The sequence below is a fragment of the Gallinula chloropus genome (assembly GCF_964237585.1).
Source record: "Gallinula chloropus genome assembly, chromosome: 4".
Classification (NCBI taxonomy): domain Eukaryota; kingdom Metazoa; phylum Chordata; class Aves; order Gruiformes; family Rallidae; genus Gallinula; species Gallinula chloropus.
In genome coordinates, this window is record NC_140088.1 from 77,570,455 (window position 1) to 77,595,504 (window position 25,050).

The 25,050-nt window shown below is 37.1% G+C and overlaps 1 protein-coding gene across 2 annotated transcripts in view; it reads left to right on the forward strand.

The window, feature by feature from the left end:
* Positions 1–5,614: 5,614 nt before the first annotated feature.
* Positions 5,615–25,050, forward strand: part of ARFIP1 (ARF interacting protein 1) — a 32,742-nt gene continuing 13,306 nt past the window's right edge. The window contains exons 1-5 of one of the 2 annotated variants that reach the window (XM_084263972.1): positions 5,615–5,716; positions 15,100–15,214; positions 17,831–17,926; positions 19,349–19,458; positions 24,102–24,323. In XM_084263972.1, the coding sequence (XP_084120098.1) occupies positions 5,624–5,716; positions 15,100–15,214; positions 17,831–17,926; positions 19,349–19,458; positions 24,102–24,323 (636 nt within the window). In that variant the 5' untranslated portion in view covers positions 5,615–5,623. The remainder of the gene's footprint in view (positions 5,717–15,099; positions 15,215–17,830; positions 17,927–19,348; positions 19,459–24,101; positions 24,324–25,050) is intronic. The other variant, XM_084263973.1, reaches the window with a different exon arrangement.

The window sequence follows — 25,050 nt, forward strand, 5'->3', positions numbered from 1 at the left end:
TGGACAGGACTCCATGGGAAGGCAGCACCACTGCTGTATGGTTTTCATGTTAAAAAGAATGACAGAAAATTAAGATAGAAATAAGAAGAAGTTATACCTAGCTACTTTGAAAGGACTTTTGTATTGGTCAGCAAAAAAAATCCACCTTCATTCAGTGATAACCCTGAATTAATTGTTTTTCTGGAGAAAATGTCTTCATTTTGGGCATTTTGTTTCCAACTGAAGTAATAGATTATCCAGTGTAATATGATCTAGATGGTTCAGTTTCTCAGCCTTTGTGTCTTTATTTCCCTTGTCATGCGAGCTTCTTACCTTATTAATTATTTGCTTTAATTAAGCTGTTTCATGGCTTGGGAAATTGAAATGTGATATAAATAGTTACCAGATTAAGAAAAATTATAAAGTGGTATGTGGCTACACCTGTATAAAATGGTGCAAGACTTAACTGAAGTCATGTGTGATTATACTCAATACTGACAGACTTTGTTTAATTTTTAATGATTGGTTGTCTCCACCTTTCAAACAACTGACTGAATTGCCATGTCACCTGTAGTTACCAGCTATTTGAAATCAAATTTAGGTATTTTATTAAGTTTTATTATTTTATTAGGTGTGTAACTCGCCTTTCATGATCACTCTGCTCCAAGCTGATTCCTTTTGTGTGTGCACACAGTGAGTTTCTTTGCCGGTGAGATTTTTCTCACCTACATTTGAGAATAAAATGAAAAGGATTCTGTTTCTGTCAGACTGAACAGCTTACTAGGTTCCAGTAGCTTAGGGTCAATATGAACTTGCAACATTTTGCAATGGTAGGATATAGTCACTGTAGTGTTGTGGGTGACAGTAAATACTAGCTGAAGAACCTTATTTGGCATCCTGGGTTTGCAAGCTTAGCCACTTGTGTGGGGAGGCTGCTTTGGCAGTGGGACCTTATCCTAGGCTGCATTCGTACTCTTGGTTAGCCTTTGGAGAGCTAAAGACCTGGTCATCATCAAAAGAGGCAGGTTTCTCTTTGCTTTAGCAGAACTTGTGAAAGAAATGTTTTCCAAAAGCTGCTTTGGTTTCTGTAAGGTGCAGCATCCGACTCCTTCCACGCCGATTAACACGTGCCAAACCTGTTTCATTTTCAGGTATGTCAGAACACAGCAGTGAATTCACAGCACTTGATGAATGTCACCCAGCTGCAGAAGAAGTCCAGTCTGACTCTGAGGTGATTGGGTGATAGCTATAGCAGTGTAAAACCAGCCAATCCCAGCCACAGTTTCAGACTGCCGAACCATCTGATATGCATAGCACCATGAAGTTCCTCTGGGCTAGTTAGATAGGAGCTTGTGCATATTAACTTGAATGGGTGGGTTTGGGTTTGGGACACTCTTAAGAACAATCCAGTTAATTCGTAACAAAGGATTGGTTCAACCAGCTTTTTTTTTTTTTTTTTTGCTGTGCTGTGGTATTTGTTTTGTAAGCTGAATAGATTTAGGTGGGGCAGACTCTGAAGTGTGTTGGTGCTGCAGGAATAAAAGGCACCTGGTACTCAAAAGGCAGCAGCCTTTGCATGACCTTGCTGTAACACAGGCATTCTGTCTGCTGCTGGAGCAGTGACTCTTTCTTTTCTTGGGAGCAGATATGGCTTTCACCTTCACTGTAGGGCAGTCTGTGACTCTTTTAAAAAAGTGAACGAATTCCAAAGGTCTTCTATATTCAGGCACCCAGATGTGTTTGGGAGGCTGTTACAGAAAGGTAAAAAGTAACTGTTTCCCTGGCCACTCTAAAGTGCAAATGAAAAAAGATGATGCTGACTTTATTGCTGATAGAGTTTCAGTACCGGTGAATTGTTTTTAAACCTTTTATAAAAACAAACAGTGATTCTATAGATATTTAGTATATCTCCAGATATGATATTTAAAAAGACTTCCTAAAGGATTAATGTATTTTTCTAACTAAAATATCCACCTCAAATGGTTTTCCATAGTACTTATTTCATTGATGCTAACATGCAAACACAAAATTAGGAACTTCTTTATATTTACTTTACAGAATCACTAGGTTGGAAGAGACCTTTGAGATCATTCAGTTCAACCTGACTATTCCCACCTCTGATAAATTTTCTTTTGAGGATGCAGTTTCTTTATATGCCTAGATTAAATCAGCTGTGGGCTGCACTTGTCAAAGGGACACTTTGTTCAGCAGTCACACTCAGTGTTTTAACAGAAATACTGTTGTGATTTGGTGATTCAGTTTTCTCTCAGATCAGTAAGCTTTCCCAGATTGTATGAGGTTGCAGGACTGTGCATCCAGAGGTAAAGAGAAATGGCCACTGGTTTTGGCAGTAGTCTGCATTTAGAGCATGTTGAGATACTGCTGTGGCTGAAAGCAGTTCTTCATTTTCAGTAGTGTTTTATTGCACTATTACCCCCTCTGTTTTGTAGGTAGTTGGAGTACTGCTATTACCCTCTCTGTTTTCTAAGTGTTGGAGCTGTGTAATAAACTGTTTTGGAGAACCTATTTGAGTGGAAAAATTTCCCATCCCCTTTTTGGGCATAGGTCACCTTTTAACCTGCAGTGTTTCAGCAGTCTTGTTTGCTGTACAAATACATTATTCTGGCCCAGGGAAGTGGTGGCAAGAATGAGGAAGGCTGATGGGGGAAGAGATGGAGAGGTAAAGGGCCAGAAAAAAACCAAACCCAGGAGGGGGCAGGAGGGAGATGGGCAAGGACTTGACTTGTGCTTGGCAGCAGTGCTGGCTAAGGCTGTTGACTAAGATGCAGATAGGGGGTTCTTGTTCTGGCTGAGCCAAATTAGCAGTTTATCCCACTTAGACAAGAAGTGAGCAGCTGAAAAAGCCTTGGCGTCTGTCTGACCTCATTGCAAACTGATTCAACTCATTGAAACTGTGGAAAATCAACCCAGTGAAAAGGTCTATTGTGAGCCTAGTGAGTGGAGTCTGTTTCTTGTGCAGTCAGGTGAGTGGCAGGCGTGTTGTGGTTGGGAGATAGGACACTGTGTGGTTCATAGTAGGGACTGGAAAAGGCAAGTAGTGAAACATCCTCCTTTCAGCAATAGGAGATGGTGTTTTAGTTCTCCTGTAACATGAAACTGGAGCTTGCAAGTTTCTTTCTCAGAGGTGGCAATGTAGGTTTGCCTTGAGTAGAAACACCCTAAAAACCCCTGTGAATAGCATCAAAGTTGTCACAGAACCATAGAAGGGTTTGGGTTGGAGGGGACCTGAAAGATCCAGCCTCCCTGACATGGGAAGGGACACCCTCTGCTGGAATAGGTTGCTCAGAGAAGCTGATGACTTTTTGTTTTCTATTGTATGCATGCATATCCATGTGCATTTATATCTGAGTAAACCCATAAACATATATTGATGGACAATATTAGCAAAATTCTTGATGGAAAGCACCTAAGCCTTTGTTTTGCCTTTCGTGAACTTCAGAGATGTCGTTTTGTTTGGTCCCTGTCAAACACAATGTAGCCCCTGATGGCACAGGACTTCCCCCTGACACTGTTTTTTGCTGACATTTTGCAGGAAAAAAGAACCACCAAAATAGCTGTGCTAGCCTATACTAACGGATCAGTGTCATGCAGGTGGCTGGCACAGGCCAAGCGTTTTGAGAAATACCTCACTTAAAATACCTCATTAAAGGCTGTGAATTTTGAGTTTGTTCTGCTCTATGAAGAATGACTCCAAAAACCAGCTGTTCTGTGTTCTGGTTGTGGGTGAAGACTGGACTGCATGGAGAGTTTTGTCTGCTGGGCCAGTGTGCATATGTGGCATGTGAGCTATTCCTTCCCAGTGCTGAAAGAAGGCACTAACGGGATCCTAAGTGAGAGGCACCAATGGGGTAAGTTAGTGTGTTATAAAGTCTCCTTTTCTTGAATTTATAGCACACTGACTTTTCCTTAAATGAGCTGAAATCTGTGCCCTGTATATTTAGAGTTATTTTTCAAAAGCAGTGCCTGAATTACCTTCTCATCTTAGGGAAGTGTTTCTATTTTGTGCACTCTATTTGAAAGAGTAGCTTTCAATTCAGTGTTGGGAAGTTAGTTGTAGAGAGAGTCTTGATCCTCAAAAGGGGAAGTCTATCACCTCAGATGGTATTTTACAGGGGTGTATCCATGGATTGTAGCTCTTAGGTATGTCTTTTAGAGTGAGTAGCTTGTCCTTGGCCATTTTCTTTCACTTCTCTCACCTCTGTAAAAGGCAGGATTTACTGGAAGCTCAATGGACTTCAGTCTCCTTGCTTTTGTGTTGCTTTTTTGTGAAGCTGGTATTTTATGCTGCTAATTGAAGAAGCTTGTTACACTTTCATAAATGTAAATTGGATTTTGTAGTTACCAAATAAAGTTTGAGTAGTAAACTTTGCTTCAAAAGACCAACTGGGCCGAAGTCTCAGTACTTTACAGTCTTTGGAAGAAGTTATGGTAACATAGTTTTGACAGTAATCTGAAGTTGGAGGAACATGTTTATTGGAGACCACAGGCAGTGACCAGTTGGAATAAAAGCCTGGGAAACCTGAAAGCTGGTTAAGGACATCAAGCTAATTAGTGTAAATTAAGTGATAGGTGAAAGTTGGGGAAATAATAGCAATGGGGTATGACAGAAGATGCTGACAATAAAGAATGGTGCAGGTGATCCTGAGTAAGTACGAGGAGAATTTTGATGTTATACAGACTGTAAAAGCTTCATGTGTGGCTGGAGAAGCTGCTGGTACTTTAGTTGGATCTTAGACGGGGGTATTTCTGATCCTTTGACTGGAAAGGGCTAGTTCAGTTTGACTTGGGAGCTTTAAGGGAAAAAAAGAACTTATTCTCAAGTATGTGTTGATCTGTGCTATGCTTTGTGGTCTTGCACAGGTGCACAGGCTGTTTGAAGACCTCGGGTAACTTTTACTTATGTTAAGGAACAAACACTGCTTCAGTTCTATGGGATTTTTTTTTTTTTACTGTTTACACTTCAGTTGACTAATGAAACTGTCTTTCAGAGTCAGAGATAGCTTTTTTAAGAGGACCAACATTTTCAGCTCTTAGCTTTGAAGAGTGTTAGGGTGCTGTTTCCTGAGTTGCTTTTCTTTTGGAATCTCTCTTCTAGGTTATACCTCAGGTCATTCTTGAAAGCTGTGTTTTGCAGCTGCTGCTACTGTTCTTAATGCAGCTGTGTTTTGAAACTAACTTTCATTCTTGAATTGTATTGGTGTTTTTAAGTTCTTGTTTCTGCATTTTGCTTCGGATTTACTGCTGGTGACTGAATAGGAGTTGCATCCCAACAGTTTAGTCAGAAGGTGGTGCTATATCATGATAAGAAACAAGCTAAACTGTTTTGAAGTTTGGAATCAGGACTTTTTGTAATGCATGATTAAATTCATTGCACTTCTCTAAAATTTCTTGCTCATCATTAGTTATTACAGGTTTTTTTAACCCAGTTGACCTTTTTTTATGGTTTGAGATACATAAACTACTCTAAGTGTCAAATATATACAGAAAAATCTGGCCCATGTCTCTTAGGTCTGACACCCTTGAAATAAAATGAAACTTATACATCCAATATTTTCATATAGGTGACTCATTGGAAATTCAGACAAATGCTAACCTGTTTCTTCTTATGCTACAGGAAGGTGCAATGGCTCAAGAATCTCCCAAAAATTCAGCGGCAGAAATTCCTGTGACTAGCAATGGACAGCTAGAAGATTCTCATGAGCACACCTTTAACAGGGTAAGAATTTTTTTGCTTTCTATCATGGTATCATTATCAGAAATGCTAAATTTGTGATGCATGTCAGACTTTACATAGTTTTCTGCAGCTTTAATGGAAAAACTCATTTGAAGCTCACAAATTAATGGTAAAGTTGACATAACGTAACATGATTGCACAGTGCAATAACCTTTTCTCTGTGAGGCATGATAATAGTTGCAAATGTTTCTGAACTTGAATTAGAGTTAAGAATTGGGTGTTCTGTAATGCACAACCAAGTATACATTCTGGTCTCATCCTTGAGGATAGTGATTTTTAATCTGACCATTTTTATTCATAAAACAGGGCAACAAGTGTTTTTAATACACGAGACAGCATGTTCTGTGAATTCAGACTTCCAAATCTCAAGTGCTTTATGAAGAAGTCTTAAATTGTTTGAGGCAAGATACTTCTAAGGGGTGTTAAGTTCAGAGGCAGCATTCGTAAAAGTAAAGATACTCATGTTCTGATTCGAAGAGAGAAATACCTGTCTTGTGTTGAAGCTGACAAATCACCACGGTGTTGCTGTATAGATGAGATGCATCAGAATCCATCTCGTGTGTTGCACACTGGAAAAATGTTACAATTCCATAATGGTCTATATGTAATTTTGAGTTATTTCCCTTCATACATTTTACTACCAGTTCTTATGTTTGGCAGCAGAGGGTGCTGTGGTGTAGTTTATGGAATTTGGGGATGGTTTTCCTTACTTTTATTTTCAGTTTCAGTTGGAAATATGAGGACTAGGTAATTATCCACATTTACTGGGTATCTGTTGAGACTTAAATTTTAAGGAAATCTCTAAGCTTTAAAAGTCCAACACTGATGTGCAGTGCAGGATTATTTCTACAAGAAATACTGAGCAGAACTTTAAACATTTTGTTCTGTCCTCCTAAAATGCTGATTGGGGGGGGGGATGGGATGACGACACCTTCATAAGTTTTGAAAAAACAAACAAAAAACCCAACAACAAACCAAACAAAACGTGTACATCCTCAATGTTGGCAAAATAAGGATCTAACTAACAATAATTTTTCAGTTTTGCAGTTTTTCTATTAAAGCTAACACTAGAAGGCAAACTTAGTTTACTACAACTTTTTTGTTTAGAAGGTATGTTAGTAGTGGTAATTTTTTTCCTGAATGTTAAATAGTGTAAGGTATTATGTGCTTTGTCATTCACAGGCAAGTATGTACATTTGCCATGAGTGACTCTAAACCTTGAGAATGCTGATTTTTAATCCAGCAATTTTATTCATAAAACAGGAAAACAAGCATTTAAATATATATTACAATATAGCTTTAATAATATCTTTATTATAAATAATAATAAATTTAAATATGTAAAAGCAAGTATTTTAAAAAACATTTAAAATCAAAATACATCCTGAAAACGTCTGAGACCATTTAACTATGATTGCAGCATAGCTATATAGTCAGCATGGCTGTAAAAAAAAGTGTAAAGCTTCATAAGATGCAAATGCATCCATACTAAAGTTCTTATTAAAAATACTGCCTTTATTACTAGGCATTTTTTTTTCTATTGCTGAATGGGGCATGATTTTTTTTATATGAATAGTACTGCAGTGAGGGGAGGCTTATTTCTTAAGATTTGTAGTTAGCTAAGATCTGCCAGTAACATAATATAAAATTTAGGACAATGTTTAATGAAATAAATTTAAGACTAAATTTTGATGAAGATGTGCCAATGTTATGGGGGGATAACAAAAATACACCTTGAAGTGATAATGAATTTGGGCTCACGTTGGAAGCAAAGAGCCACATCTGCTGTTTTTAAACCTGATGATCTTGATGCTGCCGTGACTTGACTGCTGTCTAAGTTCTTTTCCATATGTAATAATAGCTTCTTCAGTGTAATGTATCAATACTTACTGGTTACAGTAAATGGAACTTGGGCTCTTGTTGACTAGGTCATAGCTGTTGTTCAGGGCTGAGGTGGTTTTTATGTCTGGCCACATATGAAAGTTGAAGTATATTTTGCAGACACAGTAATTATTTTCCTGGCTTGGTTTTACCTGTATTTTAAAACTTCCACAACAATAGATCCAAGTATTTGATCGACTTGCAGAAGATGTATAGTGTGCAAGCACAGTTGCATTGGCTGCTGTAGTTATTTTCATAATGCTTATTCTGAGATGAGGAAAGATGAAGTGCACTTCAAATAATTTTTTTGAACTATCTCATACACGTTAACACCTGCATGTGTGAGCTAAACTCAGCATATGTGATAATCAGGGCTTCTTATAAACAGAACAGAGAAAAACTTCTTGGAATTAACATCTAGGTATGTTTACTAATCTGTCAGTCTCAAATTCTAATATTTAGCTTCTATTCATCTTGCTTTGTGTTTGTTATTTCTAATGCTTAATGCTATGCTTTCTCTTTTTTTCTTTGCCAGGTAATTTTTTTTTCATTTTAACCTAAAGCAATATGCATTGTACCACAGAATCTCTGTGCCAACATTTCAGGGGTCTTTTTTCCTATCTGGTTATGGAATGACAAGCCAGGTACAGCTTTTTAGGATGTCACTAAAGAAAGGGGCAAGAAATCATTCCTACTTTTAAGTTGTGCTGTTACCACAGTGCTCAGTAAGAGTATGTGACCACAATAGAATTTAGATTATTCAAATTCCAATATACTGATTTCAATTAAACCTTCTTGGGAAGCTGTGGAACAAGGTTATTTGAGCTTTTTGGTTTCTTATGATCAGGGTGCCATTCATCTAGATGTTGTATAATTCTGATATAAACAATAAAACATCATTTATCCTGCAATTTTAATTTGGTCTTCTACAGCTGGTTTGCAACAAACATTTGACCAGCTTTGACTGTATGTTTTTGATAGACTGAGAGGTGATTGTACAACTTTTTCTTCAGAGTTCTTCAATTACAAAACTACACTTTCCTCTAGAAGTGCCTTCTATTTAGCAGTTCCATCAGACCTCATCCACAAGCTGCTCAGGCATGAAAATGCACGTTTATTTTACACCAGACGTGGTATTTGTATGCACTCAAGCATGAGAAGTACTTCATTTTGCAAGGCAGTGCAGTGAAATGTGTTTACCTGCAAATGGCAAGTAGGGTTGCTGCTTCTTTGAAGAAAAATGTCATTAGCTGCTTAGAACATCAGACAGCATAGATTGACATAAAGTCATTTCAGAAGGAAGCATATTAGTTCCAGTCCTGTGGGAATGTGGTATAGCACTGCTTGATGCATCATCTTGGTTTCTTATGCTTAAGAAAAAGAATCAAAAGTGTATTTATAAGGTTACTTAAAAGTTTGCCTGTCAAGTCTCATTCAGAAATATGCTGCTACATTGTAGTTCTGTCTTGTTTGTAATAGTAAGAGTTGCCTGTGGAATTCTGACAAGTTTTATCCTGTCTGTGTGATGGATGGAAACTTTTTTAACTAAAAAAAGGCTGTGGCTTCAGTTGTCATTGGATAAAATGTCTGATGTCCTTTTTTTTGATGAAAAAAAGCCTGACCCAGTCCATTTCAGCTTTCCAAACTCTGTTGGAACTCACTTAAGCTTTAAAAACGCAGTGTATAGAACTAGTTGCGAATGTCTGGATGTTTGTTAGCCTGTCTTAACAGGAGACTTGAGGATTTCCTCATCAAACATGTTTTTCTTACTACTATGTACAGGAAAATTCAACCAAAAAAAAAAAGTCTGACTGGTTTATATTCATTACTGATTTATTCCACTTATTCCTGACTTCTAGAACAGGTTTCCTCTGATGCTATTGTGTAATTATGTGATTAGTATAGTGTTCTAATACTACTGAGGGGAATGGGACCCGAGGACTGTGGGAAGGAGTGAGTATTTTCCAAATTCAATAGCGTGCTATATGGTGTGAAAGCTGCATAGGTATAAATTAATGAAAAGACCTTCTCTGCCAGGAAAGGTATTCAGAAAGCTATAAGCTATTTGTTATGTTTACAATATTGTACAAAAACTATATGAAGTTCTTACCAGTCTGAGTCACTAAAATTGTTGTTTCGATTGTTTCCGTTAATTTTCACTATAGACTCTTTTCTCCTGGCTCTTTGTACTTCTGGGGACAAAGCCTTTATTAAACCTGTATATAATGCCAGTAATAAAATTTAGGCTGAAAAAGATAAACTGAAACTCACAACAAAGTTAATTTATCTTATTACAACTGTGAAATAAACTTTGGGATCTGAATCTGAGTGTATGTGTTCAGCATCTTGTTCAGTAATTTGTTGCCAGACTGCACAAATAGGTGTCAGTTCTTCTTTGTCTTTTTCCTTCTGAAAAAAATTGCTCATATTCTACCTGAAACACCTGAGTTCATCTCAGTTTTTTGCAATTTTGACTGGCATAGTAAATTTTTAGTTTGGGCAGTGATGTTTAGTTAATGTAGACTGGTTTAAAATATATTTGTGTCAGTTCTAGAAAACTGTTTTTAGGAGATGAAACAAGACCATTCTTTGTGTTGCCAAGTGGTCTGCTTCATACAATCTTAAAACCCCAATATATGAATGTTAATTATGAGAGTATAAGGGAAATGACTTTAAAACTGGATTATAGTATGACATTAGGCAAGTCTAAAAGGCTGTAATAGAAGAAAGGACCGTCCGAGCAAAGAGGAATGTCTTGGAGAACAGAAGAAATGTCAGTCCATGGTGTTTGCTGCTTCAGCATAGATTAAAGCCTTCAGCTCTCTTCCTGTTTGTTTTTATGCTTGAGTTTATGTTGGTGGGAGTATCTAGTAGCTGAAGAGGAACTGAGTGATACAATAAGGCAAAGAGAAAAGGAAGAAAATGCTGAATGTGGACATGGAGCTCCACTTGCACACAGTTAGGGTAAGAAGTCTGGAGACAGTTACCTTGCTGTATGGATCACAGAATCACAGACTGGCTTGGGTTAGAAGGGACCTCAGAGATCACCTAGTTCCAGCTACCTGCCATGGGCAGGGCCACCATCCACTAGACCAGGTTGCCCAGAGCCCCATTCAAGATGTTATATCTATCTACATAACATTTTGTTTCCTGTGAATTAGCTTTAAACTGTGAACTTTGCAGTAAGACATGTTGTGTATTTTTCCTAAAGGTAACTTGAGTAGTTTTATTTAAAATGTTGCCAATCATTAAAAAAATAACAGAGCACATGATTGTTCCCAATTTAGTTCTTCCACTTGAATGGACTCCTTGAACTAGCTAGTGATGTGTGGGGGGTTTTTTTGAATACCTTTGTTTGAGGTCGTAAAGGCAAGTAAAACCTGAACTTTAAACTTACTGTTGTACTAAGCAAAAGATAATTCTTAGTCATGCATTAGCAATGAACTGACATAACTAAGAACTTAATACAAAGTTGTTTGTTGACTTTCTTAGTTTCCACTAAGCTCCAACAAGTAAGCTTACTTCTACTACTCTTTAGCTGAACAGGCTTTGGCTGGTGGAGAAACAATACAGTTTTGGTATCTTTCCCATCTTTGTTTTAGATTATTATGGAGAGCATGGATGGGAAACAGTCTTGTAATTCAGCCAGCATTCCTTCATGAACGTGCATTCTGAGTGATGACTTTGCCATGTCTACTCTTTCAACAGGATTGTTATGTCAAAAATTCATACTGGTTCATCCAGATGATCTGTGTAATATTTTGATGAATATCCCTGTTGGAGTTCATAGATAAGGCTTACCTTGCTAAAATATGCTTAGTCTAATATGGTGATTTGCACTAATTTACGTGGGATTTGAACGAAGGATTGAAGTGGTTTAAATGACCTATCTGATACAGATTTGCATTGTCTTGGCTAGACCAGATAGCTAGTGCAGCTCTTCAGTGTACCTATAATGCTTTTCCTTCTTTGCACCTTTAGCATGTTAAATAGCTGAGAATAGGATAGGTAATCCAGCCTATTGACTTCTTAGGAGTCTTCTGAGATAAGGTAATGATTTTATACTTCTAGCTTTGGGTTTTGATGGAGTTAGAATATTCATAGAGTGGCATGGGTTGGAAGGGGCTGTGGGCAGGGACGCTCTCCACTAGACCAGGTTGTCCAAAAAATCCCCATCCATTCTGGCCATGAATGTTGCCAGGGAGGGGGCAGCCACAGCTGCTCTGAGCAGGGCCGTCCTCACAGTGAATAATTTCTTCCTAACCTAAATCTGCCCTCCTTCAACTTAAGACCATTACCCCTTGCCTATATTAAAATATTTCTAGATGGTAATCTCTTAAACATGAAATTAGAAATTATGAATGAAGCATCTATGTTTTTTGGTTTTTTTTTGTGATGAGGATGCCTTAACAGATTTTTGGATTTTGAAATGTTTCTACAAAATTTGATGAATTCTAAAGACTTGATTTCCCTTTTACAAAGAAGGAGGAAGTCACGAGTTTGAAAGCAGATCTTCTGCTCATCAAAATCTTCATTTGCTAGAAGAACAATGAGTAGTCAAAATACAACCATGATTATAGTAGAGGAATCTGTCCTCACTTTGGTGTTTTGACAGCAAATCTACACTTGGTGAGACCAAAATAAAAGCTCTTCACATGTCCTTCTTGACACTCTAAAATCCCCTTTAAGCGCTGTTATACTTTCTCTTAAATGTGAAGCTTTTTGTGTGTCTCTTACTTGAAGGCTGTTTCTAATTTACATTTCCTTGTAAAATACTGAAGGGCCAAATTGCTTTGTCAGAATGGTTACAGATTTTGGGGTAGCTATTTTTGTTTATCCCCTCCTTGGGGTTGGGGGGGAAGGCAAGCACATTGACCTGCAAGAACAACATGTTAAAAATGGAAGCTTACATTGAATAGTAACTTGAATATTTATAAAAAAGGAGATGGTAGCATATTGATTATCACTGACTCTTAGACAATTCTGGTCATGTCTGAATCAACAAATGGTAAATATTTATTTTTGATTCATAGGTAAGGCTGTTTTCTTTCAGCAGGGTATACTCAAGTGGTTAATAGAGGTGTTTAAGTACAGGTTTGAATGCAGTTCTCTACACTGAACTTTGCCTTTTTTGCCAATGAGATGTGTAAATCTGAACAAATATGTGTTTGTGCATATATGCCTGCATACATATGTGTATATATTTATGTAAACAACTCTGTACATATATATATATATACACACACAATTGTAGTCCTTAATACATTTTCATGATCTGAATATCAGGCTCTTATTTGAGAAGGATGTGTTGTGATATTCTGATTATTTAACTGTGTAGTTTGTTCAGCCGATGTTTCACTTCAAATTATAATTCAGCTGAACGTGCAGAAGTAGCACAGTTGCTTAAACTGAGATATAAACTCTTGTCTTTACAAAACAGATGTTCTGCATTTTAACCTTAAATACAGATCATTGCCTAGATTCCTACTGCAAACATGCTTAAGCAGGTTAGCTGTCTGTTTCTTTGACTGCAGATTCAGGTACTTCTGAAAACTATCTAATGTGCCAAGGTGCCTTTCTGTTAAATCAATGCATCTTCTCTGCAATTGGGCTATCCTTCTTTCTCTGCTTTGCTTCCTCTGCTTTTTCAGCTCTTAGTGACTCACTGCATTTTGAGTTAAATGAATTCTAGTAGTTAAACCAAGCTGAACAAAGGCTTTCCAACATGCCACCAACTGCAAGAATTTAAAGGGAAGTACCAGTGTCAAGTCAATTGTGAAGACTCAAAACACTATATATCCAATGTTGTGATATGCTTAACTCACAATACTGTGTTCTCTGTGTGACTACTGTTGTTAATGCTGTTTATTCTTTCCTTTTTTGTTTTGGTGTAGTGCTTCAGATGCATAAATATACCATAATTATTACGAACTAGCTATTTCACATGAATGCAAGTATGGCTCTAGGAATTGGTTACTCTGACTGTAGTAATATCCTGGAGTTTCAGAGTCAACAAGATACCTGTTTTGCTGGAATTCATGTATTTGTAGCTCTTCCTTTTGTCCTTCTCCCTGATGTTTGTCTTAAGGTAAAGACAGTTAACTAAATCTGTGGGGATGCAATCCAGAGACACTCCTTGACAGTCTGAGCCTCTAGGCAATATTGTTCTTATGCATTAGCTTGCTGCTGGTTTATGGATTGAGCAGCTACAAGAATATGTCAAACGTGAATTGGCTTTTAAAGGTTGTGTTTTCTTTATAATTAGAAGCATTGCATATACCATAAATACATGTTACTGCACATGTCCAGGCATTGACATCTTAGCTTTTCCTCTGCAAATTTCACTATTGCTCCTCTATACTTCCTAATCTTTTTTGCCTCTGTATGGAAATTAAGGGAAATGCAAAAGTGTAACTGACTCCAGAAACCACCAGTTTTCCAATTTCTTGAGTCTTAATTCTTTCTAAGTGCATTTTACCTTTTTGCTTTCATTTAGTAGTTTTACAAGTTAGTGGTTTTGAAGTGTTTTGAATACCTGGATGTTTTTTGAAATGCTAAGTATATTCTGTAACATTGGAGGCTTAAATTTTAGTCTGATGGTTTGAAGAACAGTCCAGGAAACCTTTGGGAGCTATTTGTGGAGTTGGGTAAGAGAACAAAAATGGACAGAAGGAGGGTGTATGAATTATGGTGTATGAACTCATAGTTCAGTAATAAGCCTGCACTGGGTTTCTGTGAAGACTACAGTTGCCTGAAAGTTGGTTATAGTACTTAATCTAGCTCTCAAAAGTTAAACAAGGTGTTTTTGGTCAATTTTAAATTAATGAGTTTCAAAAGCAAACAGAAGTAAATGGAAACTTTGTGCTGTGAGCACTTGTGATGTAGAGGAGGTGCTGAGAAGGAAGCTGTGCAGGTGATGCCTTTCAGGATGTTTCTCCCATGTCACATATTAAGAACTCGTGTACTCTTTGTAGAAATTAGGGATGCTGGGAATTTGAAAACTATTTGGTGTTTAGAGTGAAATAATTAAAAAAAAAAAAAACAAACCCTTTGATATTATGGTAGTTCCTTCCACAGTTTTGGCTTGTAAAATGTTGTTTGCTCTTAGTCTTGGATCATTTGGTACCCCTGTCAGTTTTTAACTGGAAGACCAGCTTCAGACCACATAACGCGATGTTCAGGCCGCATTTTTGGTAACTGCTGCTTTAGGAGATGGCATTCCAGTTGTTTATCAGTGTGTGTGTGTGTGTGTGTATAAATATATATATATATATAAAAATTATAGAATACATATGCTATACTCTGTGTTTCTCATTCACTTATGTTTTATTTGTGCATCACAGTAGAACATTGTAACACCAGCAAAGACATTCCAGGCTAAAGGCAGAACTGCCTGTCTGAGAACATGGCATTATAATACTTTTGAGTCAGTTTCATGTTTTTTTTATATGTTAACTTTCCCTTTTTATTCAAATATTTCCAAGGACTTGAAATGTTCATTACCAGTTGGACTTGGACTTTCTGAAACCAAAATAACTTCTCATGGCTTTGACAGCACCAAAGAGGGAGTTGTTGAGGCAGGACCATTTCCAGGTAAAGGTAACTGCTGTTTTGTCTTTACTCCACGGTTTAAAATCTTTAGGCATGTTTTCATGTGACTGGGAATAGAATGTTCTCTAACCACTCTGCATTTTGATGTAAATGTATACTCTGAGATTGCACTAGTGACAACCTGTTTATCTTTTCTGGCAGGTGGGTTGTTAGAATGGAGAATGTGTGCTACACTGTTTGCTGTATCTGTCAAGGGACTAGTGGAAGCAGCGTTAAATTGTCGGCAGTTAGAGGAGGGGAAGTCCTTGAGCACCTTGAAATGGTGTCAGGCTGAAGATATTTTTTTATTGCATTGTATTGAAGTTTTCTTTAAATGTTGCAGATATTCTGATTCGAAACATAACTGGAGAGTTACTTATTTTTTGATTCACAGTTCACTTACCCAGAACAGATTAATGAATGGAATTCTCCTTTGTTGCCCCTGAGACTTGTCTTTTTTCTTTGGCCTTTTTTTTTTTTATGGTGCCTGTGTTATTTTAATATATTGTTGTTAGGAGTGGTAATACTTTGGATCTCTTTCTTCCAGGTGCTACCTAATGAAAAGCTGTCATATTTTCTTAGCACAATGTTGTGGTGGTTTGTGGCAGAAGGATTTTAGTTAATATTTAATTCACTATGCAAGTATTAATGTATGTTTTAGAGGATCTAAGCTGGAGTTAAACAATGAGAAATACAAAGTGATAAACAAGCCAGTAATGTCAGTGTTTCCTATTTCTCTAAAAACAAGTGCGCCACAATATAGTATGTGAAAGTGATATGTTAGTGAATTATGTAGCTTTGACAATTTCTGAATTTGAAAGGTTTGAAATTATCTCAAATGAGCAGCTGTGAAAATAAGTCTCTTTGTAGTCATAAATTTAATTTACATTTTTGCTTCATTTCCTGTTCGGTGAAATGTTGTATTTATGAAAACAGTGATTTGCATGCTGTACTTTACATATATTACAAAGTGAGTGCTGTGGTTTCATTAAGTCTTTGAAATTAGCAAAATATCTAGCTAAAAACTGGGTAGATGTCAAACTGCTCACCATCCTTGCCTTTTTATATTCTATTAGTAGGATAACTGTTGCAGCTCTTCAGTGCATTAGCCTGTAAAGGAAAAAATTTTGGTTCTGTTTCAAGCTATACTAACATGTTTGAAATATAAATGTAAGTGATGTACAGAAATGATGGGCTTTGGAAATGTAATTTGTAATTATTCAGGTATCACAGTTTTCCTCTGAGAATATTTCCTTCAGATGTTTTAGTAATGCTCTAAACAAATCGAAGAGAGAAGTGGTAGGAACTGAGGCTTCTTATGAGACTGTGGACCAAAGCAGAATGATTGCTGTATTTCTAAAAATTCTGTTTTCTATTTGAGTGTCCTTATTAGGGCTTGTTTTCTGAATGCCAAGTAGACAATACTGGAGGGGAAGGGTTTTGGTGATGTCGGGGATGTTGAGTGACGGAGCATGCATAAGGCCGCATTAGTAGTCTGTCAGATGATAAAGATTTGTTAAACTTGTCCTAGCTTGCTTGTTGAAGTGATTCAGTCTTTAGGCCTTTATCAGGATCTTGCAGTCAGAATTTTATGCCTGGATGAATCCAGTTGCAGCTCTTTTGCAATGTATCGCTACAGGAGGAAGCAGCAAGTGAGCTGTCTCTTCTGTGCAACTGGATCCAAATCATTGGATTAATTGTACCCCATGTCAGTCAGTAGTGCTCTACATACTGCAAACATACTACAGTGTTTGAAAGGCAAGAGCCCATGGTTGATTTGGTTAGTTTGAGCCATATTTTTTTGTGTTAGCAATAACTAAACTTTGTTGAAACTGTTGGAGTTTGGGTCTGATTTCCTTTTCCCCAGAAGTATCTCAGGATTTCTCAGCAAAAGCAGTAAAAGTTCTCCCACAATACAGTGATTACTCATGACCACAAAGAAAAAGGTTACAAAACTCTGGAAAGCATAAGCCTAAACCAGCTTGGAGAGTGCACAGGTCATTTAAAGAAAACAAGCAAGTGCTGTAAAATCTCCTTTTGGGAAGGTGATTACACACCTTAACAGCTAATGGCTCAAATGATCTTCAGGATAGGTTATTGCTGTGTGTCTACACAGATTTAGGAGCAATGTTAATCAAGTGTATCTGAAATTGGCACAGATCTCAGAGCTTACTTCATGTGTTGATGCTATGAGTATTGTTCAGTGACAGTGCAATCTACCTAGACCTGAAATAGGAGGGTTTGACTGTTGAGGCTGTATATAACAATCTTTTGTGGAATTTTCTGTTGGTAGTATATACTTGATCGATGAAGCTGTGAGTTATATTTTGATTACTCTTACCAACAAAAAGCCAAAGAAAATTTGGCATCATGACCTAGAGAAATAGATTAAATCATAAAACTTGGAGTAGTTGACATGAACAGCTGCACCTCTTCAAACACATTTCCATCAGAAATTCCAGCAACTTTTGTGTGAATGCTTCCATTTAGTGTGCTGCTGAAGGAAATGTTTCTTTGTTTTGGAAAACAAACAAAAAACCCACCCCCAGCTATCTGTGTAAAAGTGCACTTTGTTGTCTAAGGGAAGATGATGGATTTTCATCGTTAAATATATCCCCTTTTCAGGTTCCTCAGCATCACCCAAATCATCTGTTATATCTCCTAGCAGTGCAGCAGCTAGCAGACTGGCTGGACAAGGTTGTGATTTAATTATTCCCACAGGTATCATAGCACTGAATGGATAACGCCCTTGTGTCTGCTGACACTGTACTAACTCTTCCATGTCTGTAATAATTTGATTTACTGTTAGTTGAGAATAAAACTTCTGGGGTTTTTTTATTGCTCTCACTTCTGGCTTTAAACAGTTCACAAATTAACCTCTGCTTTTCTTTCTGTATGCTGCTCTTCACTCTCTAAAATTTAAAAAAGAATTGCCAAACATGACTAACAATAAACAATAGTGAAAATGGGAGTAGTGAAAATGTTTTATTTAGGTTAAATCTGAAACTATAGATTTTTTTGCACATATTCCAGTAGAATGGAGTATGAGGTATCCATTAGGAATTCACAATACCCAAACTAGGCTTTGTCACTTGACTCATTTTGTGCCTGTGGGCAAATTACTTAACAGCTTTGTCTGTTTCCTCCTATGTAGAAGGCAAAAACCTATTCAGTTACCTCATAAGGGTGTTGAGAGAATTAATTACCTAATGTTTGCACAGCATTTTGAAGACTTAAAGAACATAGTAAAGCTTGATGCTGAAGGACTATCTGGAGGCATCTGTATAGACTTTTTTCCAAATTCTTACTTACGTAAATAACCTGGCAAGGCTAAGGTGACTGTAAGCAGCAGTAGGGATTAGAGGCAGGAGTAACCAAAATTGTACATAAAGATGTTGCTTAAAGAGTGATGGTGCTTTGCAGTTCTTACCATTTATGACACCAGGAAATGTTTTTGTAAAATTTAAAATGTGATATCCCTTACTAGCTTGAAAATGCTATGTATTGGCAATTAATATGTGCTGATTTGCCCTAGATATTTTAATTTGTTGCTTTAAATCTTTTCTTTTTTGCTGTTTTTATACTGGTGGTTTCTAGAATTGATTATTCCTAATACAATGAGCTAACAAAGGTGAAGTAAATTAAGTTAAATATTGGCTGAACACAACTTCTGGAAAGGATGATGTTCATTAAAAGATTAAAAAATCTGTTTTGAAATTTATTAGTGTACTCTGTGACAACAGATTTTATATGCTGATAATTTTCATTTAATGGTCTGCAGGCTGTAAAAAAGACATTTAGATTGACTAATTCGAGAGGGTGTTCAACTGTTGGAATTTTAAAACATAAGTAATAAACATCTCAAAAGCTGTTTTAAGGTTGATTAGTAAAACTCCAGCATTCAGGTAAGCTTTACTCAGCCTATTATGACATGAAATACTGAGATATATATACACACTTTATATCAGTTTAATAATAATTCTTTCTGGAATTGATTTTGCAAATCTGCATATTTGTCTCTTAAAATTCTTACTGTCACCTTGTTCTGCTTTTGCATGTACAATTACACAAATCTTCTATGGCTGCTTTTAATCCCTTAAAAACCCACCAAGGCCTTGAAGATTTGCTTTGTGTCTGAAACAGGGGGCAGAGCTCAGCAGAAGAGTGGACCTGTTGTGTTAGCAGATGAAGTGAAAAATCCAGCAATGGAGAAACTGGAGCTGGTGAGAAAATGGAGCCTAAACACTTACAAGGTATGCTGGGATATATATTTGTGTTCTAGAAGTCAGTTTGGTACTAGATCCGACTAAGGCTGTAACAGTATGTTACTGTATGAAAGTAACCTGTTGTTGCAGTGAGCATAAGCAAGAATGTATAGGGAAGGCTTAGTTTTCTTCCAAGTGTAGCATTGTTTGTAAGCCTTTTTAAATCCCTGGTTTTAAGTGGAAAATCTTTCAAGCTCCATACTTGTTAACTGATATTCTGATGGGTTTGATATGTCTTGGCTGGTAGTTTTTCTTGGTGTTGGAGTTGTTGCTTCAATTCACGTGTATTTTACTTTTATATGGTGCTTCTTTGTGATGAGTTGGGATTTGATAAACTTAAAAGAATAAAGAAACGGTGCTTATAGAGCGCAGCAGTTGGCCAGAATTTGACTCACTAGAAGTGAAAAGTGAAGGAACGATTGTCAGGGAATACATTTCTATCAGGAGTTTTAAGCATAGACCAGTTTTGAAAAATAGGGGGTTTGTTATGTCAGCAACTTAAATGGCAGGGCTATGGACAGGTGGGCTGTGCTTCAGTGGGACCTCACCAAACTGTGAAGAAATTAAGACTGTGGAAGAACCTTCCCTTGTTTAAAACAGGTCTGAATTCCTTCAGTGATTTTTAAGTCCCCAGATAAGGACTTCTGCCCCAGTGAGGCTGGGAAGCCAAGGATGGAGGCATTCTACGGGCTAGTAAATGCTTATGCTTTTCTTTGCAAACCTCAGATTCTAACACAATCTCTTTTTTTTTTTTTTTGTCTAATTAAATGGCTCTTTGAATTTTTACTTTTCTTGTAATAGTTTTCTTTTTTTGTAGCTCTGCAGAAGCCTGTTAGCTATTCTTCTGGGGTGATGTGGACTAGTCAGAATCAGTGCTATTCAACTGAAGCTGGTCTGTAAAATTATATGTTTAAGAAACATTGACTCTTGAGGTTGAATCTGTTGAATCTCAACAACTAAATTGGAGAGGACTTTAACCTATGCTCTCTTTTTGATACCTTGTTTTAGAAAACAAAACCAAAATAACTTCCATGTCTCAATCTCACAATGATTGAAAATCCACTTGTGAAGTCCTAGCAAGAGGACTAGTGAAAACTGCTGGGAAAAGTGGTCTCAGATCCTTGTTTAGAAGTTTATTTTTCTGGCAGTAGTCTTTGCAAAATCTAGATTTTTAGATTTTTTTTTCTTGGCTTAAACCTTCCCCTCTCCGAAACCTAGAGTCTCACTAGTTTATTGCATAGCAAAGGCCAGCACTTTTACAAAACTAAGTAAATTCATTTTCTTGAAATCTGTAAGCCTGAATTTGTTTCCCAAATATGCCTAAGGAGATAGGTCAGTTACAATCTTTAGTCTAGAGTCCCATGCTGAATTCTTGTAGGGGAGGAATAAGACTGTTCAGAGAGAGCTTATAAATTCATTCCAAGTTGAGGGAGCATTATGCAAATGTTCCTGGAGATGCCATGCATTTGAAAACACTTTCTGTGTAGGCTACAAACAAAAACCATACTGAATTTGATTAAGGACAGTATTTCAGCTTGTGGGCATACTGGCGTGTTTTGGTTCCCATTAGGAAGGTCATGGGAAGAAGCCTCTTCCTTATCTCCCAAGAGCTAACTGATCGTGGGTTTTAAGATGCAGAAATAAATGGCAAGAGTAAATGGTTAGTGGAGGGAAATCAGCAGTTGAACCCCTCTGAGCTGAAAGCCATGCTATTCAACATACCAGACATTAAATGACAAGTGGACTTTGCAGTGAAACTTGCTGTTGGGAAGTTTTAGGCCCTTGACAGGAGCACTTCCTCTGTTACCTCATCTGTATCGGGAATTGTGAAATCCAGAGTGCTGGGTACGTTCAGAAGTCAGAGCCATCTGTGAAGAGATGATTAAGTATGCTTTCATATATGGCAAAGGATGAAAGTTGAGTGCCTTGCTTTTCGTCCTGTATGCACTTCTGAGTGAGACAATTCCTTTGTCATCTCCCACTTTCTTCTAAGAAACTTTCCAATTGAAAATAGCAATAAATTAAAGCTGTTCCTCTGTCTAGCCTAACCATGTTTAACACAGCCATAGCCTGTGTTTAACTCTTTCCCATGACTTTTAACTTCATAAGATGATTCTGTTGCTTTTGTAACTACTGTTCCTCTTCAATCTTATACTTCCATGTAAGATGAGATATCAAAAGAAATTGCCTTCTGGAAAGCAAGAGCCTTTTCTGTCCTTTCCCCTGCCTCCCCCTTTGGATGAGAAAGGAGTTTTCAGTTTAGCAAGAAGGCACAGGCTTCTTGACCTCTAGCAATTCTAATAAAAAATGTATCCTTTTGTTTTTCATAGGTCTTCTAAACTTTGAGGAGGAAAACCAACAGACCTGTTTAATACTGGGCTTTCTTTAATATAGGGCTACTAATGGAACTTTTACTTCTAAGACATGTCCAGTGATGTCTCTGTTAAACTTTTAACCTATGGAATTTAAAAATAGATTTCTCTTAAAAGTGTTTTTGGTGGGGAATTGTTTTCTTGAGTTGTTTTTCTTCAACTTTGCCTTGTGTGACTGCTTATTTGAGGAGTGTGGTCTTATTCAGGATAGTGATCTTTATAGGTGGTCCTTTAGAACAAATCAAAGTGGAGTTAATCTGTGGAAGTTTCTGTTTGCTAATGAGAATGTAAAGTAACTTGTGTGTCTGTATTAGTTTGCTTAGAATGACAGTAAATCAAAATAGATTGGGGCATATTCTTTCTCAATTATTATTTTTCAGTCTCAGTATTCAACTTCAGCTTTGCTTAAGTTTAACCAAGTATGCAGCATAAGTCTTCCAAGTAACTTTTCACTTGTCACTGCTGTGTTTTATAGGTGTGTTGCTGTAACTTCTGAGGCAAATACTCCCTGGCTGAAAAGAATTCCTTTCATTGTAATTTATTTTTGCTTCCAGAAATTTTGCCTTCCATGATTCAGATTTTTCCTTTGCATGTCCATATGTGTGTGTGTCCTAGTTATTTTCAAAAAAAAGCTGAAAGTTGTCCATCAGTTCCATAGTTCCTAGTAGAGCTTGCTTATTGCTTTCTAAGCTGTATTTGCAATTTCTTTTGCAGACTTTAGTAATAAAGTTGTAATCTGTATTGATATGATTTGTTATGCTCTTCCTAACTTCTGATTCTTAGCAGACAGATGTCTCCTAGATTAGCTATGCTCTTTTTTGTTAATGGATTGAATGTAATGAAGTAGCCAAAATAGTCTGTACCTTCCAATCTATAGCTTATGAGCTATGACCAACTTGTTCTGCTTGATCATTCTTGAGTCTTTCCTGTGTTTGTCTATTAAATTTAGAAAGGACATGAAAGTTATAGCAGGTTAAATGTGTATCTCCTCTGGATATAATTAAAGACTGGATTAAACTCAGGTCCTTGAAGCTGAAACGCCTGGGAAATCCAGCGACGTAATGTGATAGAAGATAGGCTTGGGCATTATTTCACCTCACAGTATAGCAGCTTTGTACTTAAGTCCCTTCAGACTAGTTGTGGCCTTGACTACTGACTTCATTTCCTTGTAATTCTGTTCCTATTAGTAATTCTTCATATGTGTAACTTCGTTATCTCTTCACTTCTTGAGGCCACAGATTAGCTTCAAGTGATTTACTATAACAGTAAATAATTCCTGCTTCCCGTGGAGAAATTGTATGAGTTTGCTACACATCTGCTTTGCAAATGGCTCCTCCTATGTCTCAGTCAAGGAAAACCCAACCCAAATGTGCATCTTTTGAGAGGTTCACTGCCAAGGTGGGCTCAAATCTCTGGCAGAGAAGGTGTCACAGATAAGCAGCCTCAGCTGTCACAGCCATTGGCTGGGTTAAGGTATCTACAGCCTTGTACACCTAGTCTTCTGCTCACTGTTTAATGAACTGCAAATCTGTGAAGAATTTGATTTGTGACAGAGAAAAAATAGTCTTTAAGTCAAATCAGTTCCATTTTATAGACTTGTAAATAGTGAGAAATGCATTTTGGTAGTTTTTTATATATTTCTCAGTAAGAGTTCCTACTTTCCAAGTTGGCTTGAAAAATCATGCTGGAAAACACCACCTTCTTACCTCTCCCTCCATTCCTCTTCCCTCTCCTCCCTCCCACCCCAAACAACTAACAACCAACCCACAAACCAAACAAACAACCCAAACAACGAAAATAACATTTTTGGAAAACAGCCTTGGATGATCTACAATAGGATGGTTTGTAGACAAAGCCCAAAAGATCACTAAATAGGGATTTTTATGCAGAACTAGTAATACTCCCATTAACTGACTTTGATGCAATGGGGTAAATTGCTTCTTTTAACTTAATGAAATTCATCAAACCTAAAGAGAGATAAGTGTTCTTTTACTTGAGAAACAATTAGTTATGCTCTTGATTTGCTAACTTGAATATTCATCTTAGTAGGAGTTGAGACTTGTCCAACTGTTCTTGCTGAGTCCTGATAAACTTCTAAAGAGTGTGTTGTTTTTTCAGTTTGTTGTGCAAACTTATATTGGGAGGGGTGATTGTGAAAGAATTGTGTGTAATTATATGTCCCTTGAAGCTGAAAATGGGTGTATGCTGTGTTGTCTTGAATATACTTGATTCTTTATAATTTTATTTTTTTTCCCCCAGTGCACACGTCAGATCATCTCTGAAAAACTGGGTCGTGGCTCAAGAACAGTAGATCTGGAACTAGAAGCTCAAATTGATATATTGAGAGATAACAAAAAAAAATATGAAAATATCTTGAAACTGGCGCAGACGCTGTCCACACAGCTCTTCCAGATGGTACATACCCAAAGGCAACTTGGAGATGCATTTGCTGACCTGAGTTTGAAATCATTGGAACTTCATGTAAGACTTTTATAGTGTTAAAAGCAAAATGGCAGAGATGAAGATAAGCCTAATTGACTCATGTAGGGTATATAATAGCAGCTATTTTTCTAAACATTGTCGTTAACAATATATTACATGCTCTTTGTGTTAAAAGCTTGTGTAATTCACTTAAAGCTAGAGGAAATTATCGGCATTACTGTAGTTTGTTATTGTTTCTTAAATGTTTACCTTTTAGTTGATGATTGGACTTAACTGACAACTTCCCTTTGTTTACTATTTCTTTTGCTTCTAATGAAATGTCATCATTGCTCCAGAGTGTTATGTCATGTCAGTTACGGGGTATCTTTGGGGAGTATGCCTGGCAGTAAGTACAGCAGGGCATTTGACTGTACTTGCACACAATTTGAGTAAGTTAGTTAGTTTTTGTAGTATATTCAAGCATTTCCAAGCATTCATCTTCAAGTCCTTTTTTTAAATCAGAATTCTGCTGCTAATAGGACTAACATGTATTCTTATCTTGTTTGGAACTTCTGAGCAAGTGGGACAACCTTTAGATGTTTACGTTTGGGCTGTTAAGTTTTCTTGGTTTAGAAGTTTATGTAACACCGGCACCTTCCTGTTACTGCCTGCTGTAAAGAGAGGGCAGGTAGATGTTGCATACAAAACATAGTAGCTGGCTTGCTTCTACATTCATTGTTCTGTATTTCCAAAGGTAAAGCAATTTGATACTGCTACTGATCCTTTG